The sequence below is a fragment of the Zea mays genome, chromosome 6 (assembly GCF_902167145.1).
Source record: "Zea mays cultivar B73 chromosome 6, Zm-B73-REFERENCE-NAM-5.0, whole genome shotgun sequence".
In the NCBI taxonomy this organism is placed as follows: domain Eukaryota; kingdom Viridiplantae; phylum Streptophyta; class Magnoliopsida; order Poales; family Poaceae; genus Zea; species Zea mays.
In genome coordinates this window covers 103,036,101-103,049,592 of record NC_050101.1, presented here as the reverse complement: position 1 = coordinate 103,049,592, position 13,492 = coordinate 103,036,101, and the positions used below count along the sequence as shown (strand labels likewise).

The window sequence follows — 13,492 nt, the reverse complement described above, 5'->3', positions numbered from 1 at the left end:
CATTTTCTGTGGTTCTATCTCCTCTCGGTTTTGTGCCTGTCATTTGGGGCTTAAATGTATCAGTTGTCTTTTCTCGTGCTTGGCATGCATAGTATATATATGCCCACATGAGCAAACTGCTGCTGCTTCAGTTCCAAGTAGTACAAAAGATTCAAATTAAAATTCCATCGTATTTAACCCTAGATTTTAATTGAATATATTAGATCCGCATAGTTATACCAACATGACTGATTACACATGATACGTGCCCTTTAGTTTTATATCAATAAAATATGAAATGTCTATGTAGGTTTCGAGGTATTTTTTCAAATGGATTAATGATTATGAGTATTGCTCTAATAGTTTTACTTTTCCAAACCGTTGAGCACCGTTTTGAGCTGGCGGACGGTCCGGCCCTGAGGCCGGACGGTCCGCGGTCCGGACAGTCCGCGCCTGTGGGCCGGACGGTCTGCGCATGCGTAGAGCAGTTTAGGGTTCCGAGTTTTGTGCTACGGTTGTTAGCTATATTCACGGAATTAGCTCGGAATCATTTGTGTAAAGGGTCCAGCCCCCCTCCTCTATAAATAGAGAGGTCTACGGCCGATTTGTAATCATCAATCGAATCAATACAACTTCTATTTCGCATTTTATCCTAGAAGTAGTTCTAGTCTAGTTTAGGTTTAGCCTCTCGATCCCCAAATTATCCGCCTCTCCTCGACTCTACGTCGATTAGAGGAGTCTAGGTCGGCCGGCCCGAGCCTAGACAACCCCTAGGATCTCTCCTCCCCGACGGGGTCCCTCCCGGGAGCGAGATCCAGGCGCCGCCGGCGATCTTCCGCCGCCCCTGCGCACACGCGGACCGTCCGGCCCTAGGGCGCGGACCGTCCGGCCGTCAGGCAGGGAACCCGAGCTCCTGCGCCAGGTCGCGGACCGTCTGGCCCTGTGCCGCGGACCATCCGCGCCTGACCAGAGAGCACCGCCGCCTCACGCCAGGTCGCGGACCGTCCGGCCCCAGGCCGCGGACCGTCCGCGTTTGACCAGAGAGCACCGTCGCCGGTTCTTCTTGAGTATTTGGCGCTCTGAAAAGGCATCAACATACTTTTTGGTGACTCCGCTGGGGACAACACATATAGACCTATCAAATCGGCTCTCAATGGCTGATTCAAAGGATAGCTCTGAGGTTTCCACCAGCAATATCATCACACCGACATGGGAAACCTTGCCGGCTGAAGAACAACTCCTGTTCGAGGAGCGTCAGGAGCAGCTGATACAAGAAGCAAAGGCGAAGTTCCTGGCCGACTTCAAAGTGGACAGGAACAACAAAGTCGTTCGACAACGGGCGATGGATCTGGCTTCGCTCCGATCTACTACGATTACCCCCAATGTAAGTAACACCAACGAACTCCAATCTCTTAAAGCTTACATAGACGAGCAGCGAGAACAGTTGCAACGTATCGTAGGGGATATACAAAATAATCATAAAAGGCTAGTGTGTGTGCTTGATAAGTCTACTATGGCAAATCTTCCTTCGCACGAGGTTGAATTGAGGGAATACACACATAATTCATCGGCTACAGGTTATCACGACCAGTCACAACCCCTTCATGGGATGCCGATGGACATGTACCCTGGGCAACGACAGCCTCCCACGCACATCGGCGATAAATTTGCCGATCTGCACATGTCCGGACCGTCCGTACGTGGGCGCGGACCGTCCGGGCCAGCGGCGGCTAATCCCTTTTTTAGAAGCGAATTACCGAGACCTGCACCCAAGCCACCACATGCTGTGCAAACCCTAGATAACCCATTCGGACCTTCTGCATATGGCGCCAGACAGTCCAAATATAATGTCGGACGGTCCGGCCACATGGCCGGACAGTCCGCGCACGGAGCCGGACGGTCCGCGTATTTAACCGGACGGTCCGGCAAAGAGTTTTTTGAGGAGGATAGATATCCAACTCCGTATCCGTCCCAGCTAGACTCCCCATCTCACCATACGACACACCAGCACCATAATATAATCTATCAAACCCGTGAGAGTGAGTACTTTTCGGCCCCTAGAAGGCCAGAAAGGAATGGCCAGTCCTATGAGCCTCATAGGGCATGCATTAACGCGCCGCAAAAACCAAACCAATGGAGAGGAAAACAATATACCAACATCCAAACAAACTCACCCATATTGGATCAAAGAGCCGGTGGTCTCCCACCGGCTGCCGTCGATATAGTAAGGGAGGAAATAGCTGGGGCGTTCCGAGATAAGCTCGGAGTTAGTATAGTCCCTAGGGGGGCAGTCATATCGAAAACCTTATGATAGCCAGTTTGACCGGCTCCCATACCCACAGGGGACCAGAATACCCGAATTCGTAAAGTTTTTGGGTGACCAAGAAAAGAGCACGCGTGAGCACATAGACCAGTTCTTAGCACAGTTAGGAGAATTGGCCGACACCGAAGCATTCCGTATTCCGTGTACGTTTATTTTCATTATCTTTAACAGGGACTGCATTCACATGGTATGCCACGCTCCCTCCTAATTCTATTTTGTCGTGGGGAGATTTAGAACAAAAATTTCATGAACATTTCTTCTCTGGCGATTATGAGCTAGATTTAGTAGACTTACTGGCCCTACGACAAGAAAAGGATGAATCGGTTAGTGATTACATCCGGAGATTCCGGGATACGAGAAACCGATGCTTTCAAATTCATTTAACAGATAAACAACTGGCGGGAATAGCCTTTGATGGATTGCGCTATTATTTAAAAGAGAAATTAGAAGGCATCCAGTTCTTTACGCTAGCACAATTACATCAGAAAGCTTCGGCTTGTGAAAGCCGAAGCAAAGAACTAGTCAAAACGGTTCATCATAATGTCCATATAGTAGAACACAATCAAAGTAGTTCGGACGGTGAACGAAAGGAAATTTACACTGCCGAAATAGTTTGGCCTGAGCAGGCCAAATCTTCGGCTTGCTCCTCCTTGCAGCCAGTTCAAAAGAAACAGCAGGAGGAGATTAAGTTTACATTTAATGTTGGCAAATGTGAAAAGATATTCGATGAATTACTAAAGAATGGTAACATTAAAATTGATTATATCGTTCCACCTGCCGACGAACTAAAGCGTCGTGCATACTGCAAGTGGCACAACTCATTTTCCCATGCCACTAATGATTGTAATGTGTTCCGACGACAAATCCAATCAGCCATTAACGAAGGACGATTGAAATTTCAGGAGGACACGGAGCCCTTTCCAATGAATATGATCGACTTCAAGGGCAAAAGGGTCCTAATTCGGCCCAGCACAGCCGATAAGGGCAAAGACAAAGAAGTCATCATCGACAACTCACGGGAGGCCGATGGAAACAACAAAATTTTTGCAGGAAAGTGGTGGCCAAGAAGACTCCTGATGGAGGAGAGACACCGAAAGTAACCATCACAAACTCCGGCACTGGGGGGCAAGCGCAGACAAGGGGATATGCGCAAGAACCCATACTACGCATCGCAGACGGTCCGGTATCCAGGCGCGGACGGTCCGTAGCATCACCGGACGGTCCGGAGCGTTGCAGCGGACGGTCCGACAACGCCGAAGAGCCACGGCGACCACGTACCTTCAAATCACGACGACCAGAAATAGGTATGTGGAAAACTAACATGTTCAAGGCAACTGGTCAGTTGGTAAAATTCAGCCCGACCTTTGATCAATTATTGCCTAAATATGTGAAAAAGAAGGCTGGCCCTAGCAACCGCCCACCAAAGCGACCTCGCTTACCCACCCAGGTGCGACAGCAGGTTAGGCCGATTGGACCACCACACCAATCGGAAAAGACGAGAGGTCATAATGTTCAATTAAGACCTAACGTTCTTGCATGGACACCTCCACCACCATATCCACCTATGCCATATCCATACACATACATACCTCCACCATATGTCCCAAATCAAATGTGGGGCATGCCACCATACCCATTTGGGATGCCACAGTACCCCGCTTGGGGGGCACCCCAAACATCTGTATTCAATAGGTTGACACCTCCAGTACAAGACCGATTGAGAGCCCCTCAATCTGGTCCACGAGCACAGGCCCAGCAAGATTGCCGAACAACTCGGCCCCAAAGGCTGACTAATCCAGCAGGGGGGCATACAGCTACAACCTCCAACAGTACAAAAAAGGGAGACGACATTAAAATAGGAACGACAGATGTCGTCGTACAACAAAATAACGAAGGGCCGATGATTTTTGGTGAATCGGCCAACACAAACAAAAAAGGAGGTACGACTGTCAACAAAACAGCCGATCCAAAATACTCCATGCCCCGATGGTGCCCATCGGGATTGACACGATCGCAAAAGCGAAAATTACAGCGCCTTAGAGCAAAGGAGAATCAGGAGAAGGAGGCAGAAAAAATATTCAATGACACACATCCGCAGTATCCACCACTACAAAAGAGATGGAGACCAAAGGCCGTTGAAGAAAATCAAATGGCCACAGAGACAGAAAATAAAACGACAAATGTTCAGCTCTTTGCATGTATGACAGACAGTTCGGATATAAAGACCAGACCAACTGAACAGGGCGCGGACCGTCCGACCACTGAGGCCGACTCATCCGCAATACACCATGACACGTGCAACGACGTACCAACACCCATGGAGGAAGACGACCTGCAAGGAGAAGATCTGGTCGACTACGAAGCTACGCCAGAACACTTAGAAAATTAGGAAAGCAAGGTGACGAATTGGTCAGGACCAGTATGGCGCTTGGCGGTATTGGGACTAACAGTTCGATCAAAGCTAAAGGGGTCACGTCCGTTGAGTCAACCATCAGGACTAAGGCCACTGCGTATTATCCTAGTAAGTGTCAAAATGCCTAAGAAAACCGATGTAATCACATCGAGTTAGTTGCTTTTGGTTTACTCAGCTCCGCCAAAAGGCAGGGGGGCATATGTTGAGCACCGTTTTGAGCTGGCAGACGGTCCGGCCCTGAGGCCGGACGGTCCGCGGTCCGGACAGTCCGCGCCTGTGGGCCGGACGGTCCGCGCATGCACAGAGCAGTTTAGGGTTCCGAGTTTTGTGCTACGGTTGTTAGCTATATTCACGGAATTAGCTCGGAATCAGTTGTGTAAAGGGTCCAGCCCCCCTCCTCTATAAATAGAGAGGTCTACGGCTGGTTTGTAATCATCAATCAAATCAATACAACTTCTATTTCGCATTTTATCCTAGGAGTAGTTCTAGTCTAGTTTAGGTTTAGCCTCTCGATCCCCAAATTCTCCGCCTCTCCTCGACTCTACGTCGATTAGAGGAGTCTAGGTCGGCCGACCCGAGCCTAAACAACCCCTAGGATCTCTCCTCCCCGACGGGGTTCCTCCCGGGAGCGAGATCCAGGCGCCGCCGGCGATCTTCCACCGCCCCTGCGCACGCGCGGACCGTCCGGCCCTAGGGCGCGGACCGTCCGGCCGTCAGGCAGGGAACCCGAGTCCTGCGTCAGGTCGCGGACCGTCCGGCCCTGTGCCGCGGACCGTCCGCGCCTGACCAGAGAGCACCGCCGCCTCACGCCAGGTCGCGGACCGTCCGGCCCCAGGCCGCGGACCGTCCGCGCCTGACCAGAGAGCACCGCCGCCGGTCCTTCTTGAGTTTTTGGCGCTCCGAAAAGGCGTCGACACGTACCAAATGAAAGGTTTTATCTATTTATGCATCCATAGTTAACATGTTTAGTTTATATTTGAATACTAATGGAGTAAATATGTGGGGGGTACTAGATGGTGGTTAGGGAGTGGCAAGTAGATCGTTTTAGGCTATCTCCAGCACTTTAGTCATCTTAAACTCTACATTATAAACAGTGCAATTTACAGTGTAAAGCATTATTTTACATTACTATATACATATCTACTATTCTACTAGGCATAGCCTTAGGTTATCTCCAGCAGCTTACTCATATCCATATTCAAACTCCACTCTGCGAACAGTACATTCTACAGTGCAAAACAATGCTTTGGGTAAACTTTGGGTAGACTGATGCAGACAGCCTTTGGAGCGTGTGAATGTGCAGCGGGCGCCGTTGCGACAGTCCCAACTCAAGTCCGAGCTAGTGTGTTCTTTGGCGGGGAAGCGGGATGGCTACGGTGGCGCAAGCCACTGCCACGTGCACAAATGTACGGGTAGGGATGAAAGTGGATATCTAAAAATGTATGAATAGAGATGAAAGCGGATATCCGAATTGTTACGATAAATTTAATGTTTTAAAATAAATATGTATGAAATTTGATGTTGATATTTTCTTATGCTATCAAACACATTATAGAAAACACATATTTTTTTTGCATAAATGCTTTATGCATTGTTTGCTCTCTAAAACAAAAAAGGTGAAAAATTATCCGAATTATTCGAATATGTATCTAAATTTTATATCAATTATTTGAAAAGATATATGATAATTTATAGTTTACAAGATCAATGCTAAAAACAAGAATATAGATTTATATAGTAAAGTATATATCTTATCCATTCATAACAAAAAAATAGTAAAAATTAATATGTAAATAATTATCTATTTTCATCCCTACATAGGTCGCTGAATCCGGATTGGAATGCTGGTGGCGCGCGGAACACATTATTAGGGCTAGTTTCGGAACCTCGTTTTTTAAGAGTTTTTCATTTTCTTAAAAAAATAGTTTAATTTAAAAAAATTGAGTTCTCAAACTAGCTCTTAAGGGCTAGTTTGGGAACACTAATTTCCCATGGGATAATTTTCTTTTGGGAAAATGAAAATCCCATGAAAATTAGTGTTCCCAAACTAGCCCTAAAGAGGAAAAATGTCAGTGGGCTTAAAAATAATTTGGGCTTTTGGGCTTATATTACTGGGCTACAAATTTTGGGATATCTCGATACTCGATAGATCTCAGCGGACAGGCTCTCCATCTAGACCGTGAAACATTCCATCGGACGGCTGTCATGATTCATGAATCGCTCGCGTGCTCAGCCACGCTCACGTCTCCCGGGCACGTCTGCGGCAGCACCACTCCACACCCACACTCCGCCCATCGGCTGCCATGGCGACCAGGGCGGCGGCGGCAGCCACGCTCACGGCGGCTACGTCCTCTCTTCTTAGGTAAGCTATTCGATTCTGCTCTCCTACAATAGTTTCGAGCAGCAATCTCATCCAATCCCGTCCGACTCAAGTCGTCTTTCCCTCTCTTGTTACAGGCGCTCTACCTCGCTGCGGCCGCAGGGTCTCCGGGTCCCCCACCGCGTGCCTCCCCAAAGGTGGACGCCTGTGCTGATGTTTATTGTGAATTTATTTTGGGTTTAGGGCTGATCGTGTCGGTGAGGCTCGGCTTTTGTATTTGTGTGTTTCTTTGGATTTGAGTGGTCGCTTGCGGTCCTGTCTTCATTTACCGGCTTGCTGATGGTGTCCTAGTGTCTAGTGCAATTCCTCTCACTGCTTGGTTGCTAACCAAAGCTACACTTAGTTCTAGAATAATTCGTAGGAGAACGGTGGTTAGAGTTCTTCCAGAGTTAATATTGGATGTCAGTTTAAACACTTGACTGAACCGAGAGAAACTCCCTTCTACTGCAAAAGGAAAGCATTCCTGACATAAGCTTTTGTGTTAGGACAACATCCAGTATAAGTTGAGAACATGTTATTCATTTCTTTAATATATGGCAAGTACCCCAAGTGATCTAGTTCTTTGTGGACACACTAGATTTCAGTCAATTCTTAGTCAATAGCAGCAGTGGCTTAGCCAGGATTTTTGCATGGGGGTATGCTGAACCATAATTTTCGTAGGCAAACCGGTCAAATCCATTTAACACTTCGGTAAAGTTTCATAAAAATACCCTACAATTCGGTATACAACTACTAAATGGTATAATAAGCGTATGTTTGGCAGCTTTGAGAGCTGGTTCTCTAGTGGAGTGATTTCGAGTGATTCTCTAGCAGAAATGTATCTATCTAACAAAAACATTTGTCAAATAGTCTGTGAAGTGATTCCTGGGGGTTGGAGAGTGGAGAGCAGGTTAAGAGCGACGGGGAGCAGATTTTTTGGCTCCCACTATAGTTCAAAAAGAAGACTATATTCACTCTTCTCGCACACCATGAAGCAGTTCAGTTTTTTAACATTTGGCTGCGCGGGAGCGATTGTCGCTGGGAGCAGAGCTAAGAGAACTCTGCCAAACGCCCCTAAGTCTTAAATTATAATGCAAATAGTATAAAACAACACACTAATAGTTTGGAATATAAACGACACAAGCTTAAATAACAAATAGAGTTGTGGTGGGGGATTCTAGAGTTTAAAGGTTTAGATTCAGTAGAACTAAAACCAAATATATGAGATGTGGTTTCGACACTACTGCACATAAGGAAGGAGATGTTATTTTGAATGGTTAAGTAGTGCCTAAGAAGGACATCTTTGGGTATTTAGGATCAATACTATGAAGAGACAGAATATTGAAGACATTAGCCATAGAAACAAAGCAAGGTGGATGATGTGGCGCCAGACACCTCACATTTATGTGACAAGATGGTATCACAAAAGCTAAAAGGAGGCAAGTTTTATAGAATGACGATTAGACCTGCTATGTTGCATAATGTAGATTTTGGTCTACAAAAAGATGACATGTTCAACAAATAAATGTTGCAAAAATGCACATGTTGCGTTAGATTAGTGGCCATACAAAGAGGGTCTAATCCAGAACGATGGTATGCGTGATAGGCTAGGGATAACACCAGTTGAAGAAAAGCTTGTCTAGCAACGATTTAGATGGTTGGACATGCCTAATGGAGACCTTCAGAGGCACCAATAAGTAATGGAATCCTAAGGGGCAATAGTAATGTGAAGAGAGGTAGAGGAAGACCGAAGTTGACAGCTTGACATAAGAAAATACAGTAAAAGGAGACTTTCCAAATATTTAGACTTGAATAGGAGTGCATGAAAAACAGTCATCCACGTGTCTAATCCTTGACTTGTGGCTTGTGTTGGGTTGCTTGTGATCAAAAGGCTCTGTTGTTTTTGCTACTGTTCCTCTTACTGCCCGTGCTGTAAATTGATTGAATTTAATATTCAACCTGATCGGGCTACCTTCAGTCGCTAATTATCTTGACCTTGTACTACAGGTCCTTCGAATTTTTTTAGTCATCTCTTTTAGCCTTTTACACACTTATGGTTCTTAAATGCTCTAAAGTTTATTTCTGATACATTTCCCTGCTACTTCAGGTTTGTGCGCCATATTGCTTCATCATCAAACGAGGAAGCTGCTGCCAGAGCAGCCGCCGCCACTGCTGACGCTGGAGGACCAACCATGTAGATATCATAAACTTGCTTATACTCTGTTTTACGGCACCGGATGTTTACTATCGTTTAATTTGCTCAGTTTCGACAAGATCATTGCGAAGGAAATCCCTTCGAGCATCGTATATGAAGATGAAAATGTGCTGGCATTTAGAGATATTAATCCACAAGCCCCTGTGCACGTTCTAGTCATCCCAAAAGCGAGAGATGGGCTAACCGGATTAGACAAGGCATGTATCTCGTTCACATTACGTGCCGGTGCACAAACTGAGTCGAGCCTGGAAAACATTTTACCATGACTTCTGTGACATTGCTGCATGTTCTTAGGCTGAGCCAAGGCATACAGAAATCCTGGGCCGGCTCCTTTACGCAGCGAAAGTAGTGGCAGAAAAGGAAGGTGTAGCGAGTGGGTACCGTGTTGTCATCAACAATGGTGCTGAAGGATGTAAGGAGCACAGCCGCAACCTTTGCCCCCACTTTTTTTTTTATCTCTATTTCTGTTTCTTCTCTCCAAATGTTTTTCGTTTTTGTTCAATGCTAATGGTGTGCCATTTGTCTGTCACAGGCCAATCTGTCTATCATCTGCACCTGCATGTACTTGGTGGAAGGCAGATGAAGTGGCCCCCTGGTTAAATTACGAAGGGTGACATGTTTGATTTCCTGTACCCCTCTGTGAGTTGAGTTTGCTGCTTGTATGACTGTTGTTGCAAAGGGAGAAAGAGTGGTTGGTGTACTAGTATCTGCCCCTGTGATGATGGCCCCTTTGAGCACTCATCTCTGGAAGTACTGAGCTTATGCAGCATTTTGCTAAGGGAAAAAAAAACTTGTGCAGTAGATTCTCTGAGATATTAAACAGGTTTTAGAATTATCATGGCAAACAATTAGCCGTGCACATATTTCAGGTGGCTCTTATGTTTTTTTTTACCGTGCTAGAAGACTGATAAAGCGAGAGAAACCGTGCAGTATACATGATGGGAAATGCAACAACTCTGAATCCTGCAAGAACAATGATTGGTTGCCGCCATAATTCTGTCCCGGTGCTTAAAATAAGCAAAACGATTGTTTCATCAGGTTGTTCGGCCATCATGATCACTCTAACGGAGGAATCATTGCGCGCTAAAAACCAAATCTTCAAGTCAAGCACAGCTCATCTCTGGAGTCGAGGTACGTCTTCTCTGCGCGTCCCGCATCCCCCCCCCCCCCCCCCCCCCCCCCCACCCCCACCCCCCCACATCAGCAACTTGGGCACGCTGGCTGGATGCTAGCCGTTGCCCAGCACACGCTCGTCTCGTCTGGAAGAGAGAAAAAGACGACAATTGCTGAAGGGATTGAAATCCGGTGTTGGAAGGCTGAATTCTTCAGAGGAGGAAAGAGACGTCGCTTGCAATCACTATCGGAACAGGGCTGCTTAGTTAGTTGCACTGAGGCCTGAGGGGGGGCCGGGTCGCAAGGACCAGATGGCGCCGAGGCCGAGCTGCCCATGCCAGGACTACCAACGCAGACGGCTCATACGAATGCGTGCAGACGCAGCGAGAGCACGACAGCGCGTCTGGGCCGGCCGGGGGCAAAACGGCAGCGTCACGAGGAGGGGGGGTGGGCGCGCGAGGGACCATGCATTTATGCAGTGCCTCTGCTTAATAACAGCCGACCTCCGTCGTCCGTGCATGGCTCGCGCAGTCGCGCTCTGGTTTCGTCTCGGCCCGCCGTCCCGTCCCTTTGCCTTCCTTCGCACACGCGAAAACTATAGCTGCACTGCACGCTCTCCTCACACTCTCCCTCCTCTTCTGCTCGTCTGCGCGTCCCAAAACTTTGCTGCTGTGAGAGGTTGAAGCTGCCAGCATGATCTGGCTGCTCAGACGCCGGCGGGCGTCTCGAGTGCTCGCTCGATCGTCGGTGACGCTTGGATTCACCAGATCATGTTGCAGCTTCACTCTCTCGCAGCCAGCAAACGCAAGGCGTCGTGTAGGGAGGCGACTGACAGATGAGTTCCTTCGCCACCGGTATGTGCTTGTTTAATCTTTATTGTTAAATCAAGCATCATGAATGCCACATGAGTAGGATTCGTGTATGCTTCCCGGCCTGTCGAAACAACAACAACAACAACGTGTTGGCATTTGGTAGTTGCTGGTTTCTCAGCAAGGCATCAGGATGAGCTGACAATGTAGGCTTTAGAATTATGCATACTATTACTCATTCAGTTTTTTTTTCCATCTCTTTTCACTAAATAAAGGAAGCTCATTGCTTAACCACAAGCAGAGATTAAAAGAGGGAGACATGTCAATTATTCAGTTTTTTCAAACCAATAGTTATTTTTTTCTTCTTTGCGTCATGAATTATTGTTTATTGTATATGTTCAGTTTAGTGTAGCTATATCTCTATCCACCTTTGCTACATCCGTCGGTGCATTTTTCAAATCTTATGCCATAGTAGAATAATTTCGAATTTTATCTTGATTTGATTACCGCTAGGTTCTGTTTAATTCTTTTCTCTCAAGAAGATCACTAAGAAGTTGCCATCGTCGGTCACTGTTTCTACTAGTTGTTGGTAATTAATTTACCTTGCCACTTTACTACCTGGTGCAAGCGTCTGAATATTTCAACTCAGTAGCTGGTGCACCAACTTCGCTCGAAACTCATCCAATTCAATTTTTTTAGTTTTATCTTTAATTCTTTAAATTTAGACGATATAACTATGGCATAACCGCCAATTTAAACAAATCATGTGCTTACTCGTCTACTGCTAGGCACTAAGTAAGAAATAATTAATTCAATTTTTCAGAGTTACAATCGGAGCTCAACATAAATACACAAATGACTACGATACAAGAGGTTCCTGGCTCCACTTTTGCCACGTCTTAGGTCACCACAGAGCCTATATGAGGCAACAAGTCCAAGAACTAATTTAATTACACCTACGGACAAAACACAACCTACACTAAACATAAACCTATGGATAGAGCACAAGTCTACAAAGCCAAAAAAAATTGTTTGGTATTCTTCTATTTTTTCTTGTGTTTTTTTTTGTAAATTTTTGAAGTTCAACTAAAAAAGAAAGATAGAAAAAAAATACTCCTCACCGCCGGCGTCGAGATGTCCAAGCCAGGCAAGCACCCCTCCAATCCCGCGGACGCGCGAAGGCAAGATGAGCCGGAGGCAGATGAGATGCGGCGGCAGAGAAGGTTGGGGAAGAAACGAGCGAAGGGAGAGGAGCGTACCTGGGAGGGGAATGGACGCGCTGTGCTCACGAGCGTACGGGTTCGGGTGTTTTTTTGGAGCCCAAGGATCCTTGATATTGGAGGAATATTCTTTTTTTGGAGCCACTCGATTATGTCTACAATGAAACCAAACACCCTATATACTGGAACAGAACGGCTCCATACCACAATACCCTCCAACCAAACGCTACCTAACTAGAACGGCCCAGACCTGGCCACAAGCCCACCCGTGGCCAGCTAAGACGTTGTAGCTCAGGCGCCCGAGGTGCGGTCGTGCGGAAGCATGGCAAAAAGCACGCAGGGGCAAGGCCCATGGCGGCTGGCGTGGCCATGGCCCACTGCGGCGCAGAGGCATCGCCTGCACGGGCGACGGCCCGCGGTGCCGCAAAAGGCCCGTGCGGCCTTTATCCTGGTGCTATCTCAGTTATGGCAAGTAGTTTCATGGCAAGTTGAACATCTTAGCAGAAAAGTGCCATGAATAGTATGTAGTATGTACGCTTATGTTTGTAACAATATAAAAATATATATATATCATTAGCTGCAAAAGGAGGTCGTTTTCTTAGACCTTATTATTTTATCATAATTGTGCGGCTGAGCTTTTTCTGACTTATATAGCAGATCAATCAAGTTGTAATCTATATATGTATGAGCCACGGTTGAGGCTGTCGGTGAACCTGATCGAGTTTGGATCACGGTGTTCTGCGCCTGTGACCTTTCAGACTTCCAAATGGGGTGCAGGGCCAAGAACAGCGGCGGTGGCCGCGCTAGGTAACGGCACGTTCATTTCAATCTCAATCCATGTGGATTGAACAAGATTGAGTGGATTTAAATTCCAATCAATTTAAAATTGTTTTTATTTTTTTTCCAATCGCATCCAATGAAAATAATAGAATAAGGCCTAACTGCCCTCGAAATCCACACTGCAGTTGACAACTGTGATCGAGTTTTGGAGTTGCCTGTTGCCCTGTTCCCCCAGAAACTGACTGCTCTAAAGATGAGTTTTCTGAATCTTGTGTACTAGT

The 13,492-nt window shown here is 46.6% G+C and overlaps 1 protein-coding gene, 1 long non-coding RNA gene and 1 other non-coding gene across 3 annotated transcripts; all 3 read left to right on the top strand.

Annotated features, from left to right (window-relative positions):
* The first annotated feature begins 6,920 nt into the window (after window positions 1-6,920).
* LOC100285866 (uncharacterized) lies at window positions 6,921-10,069 on the top strand. Its single transcript, NM_001158756.1, is given in 7 exon segments — window positions 6,921-7,077; window positions 7,173-7,232; window positions 9,182-9,268; window positions 9,339-9,486; window positions 9,584-9,701; window positions 9,822-9,888; window positions 9,891-10,069. Coding segments are annotated over 6 exon segments (539 nt in total). The 5' UTR covers window positions 6,921-7,018; the 3' UTR covers window positions 9,891-10,069.
* Window positions 10,070-10,497: 428 nt separating this feature from the next.
* On the top strand, window positions 10,498-13,478 carry LOC118472221 (uncharacterized). Its single transcript, XR_004850226.1, has 2 exons — window positions 10,498-11,256; window positions 13,089-13,478. It is a non-coding gene; the product is annotated as an uncharacterized lncRNA (long non-coding RNA).
* On the top strand, window positions 11,063-11,205 carry MIR167h (microRNA MIR167h). Its single transcript, NR_121081.1, has one exon. It is a non-coding gene; the product is annotated as a microRNA MIR167h (primary transcript).
* Window positions 13,479-13,492: the final 14 nt, after the last annotated feature.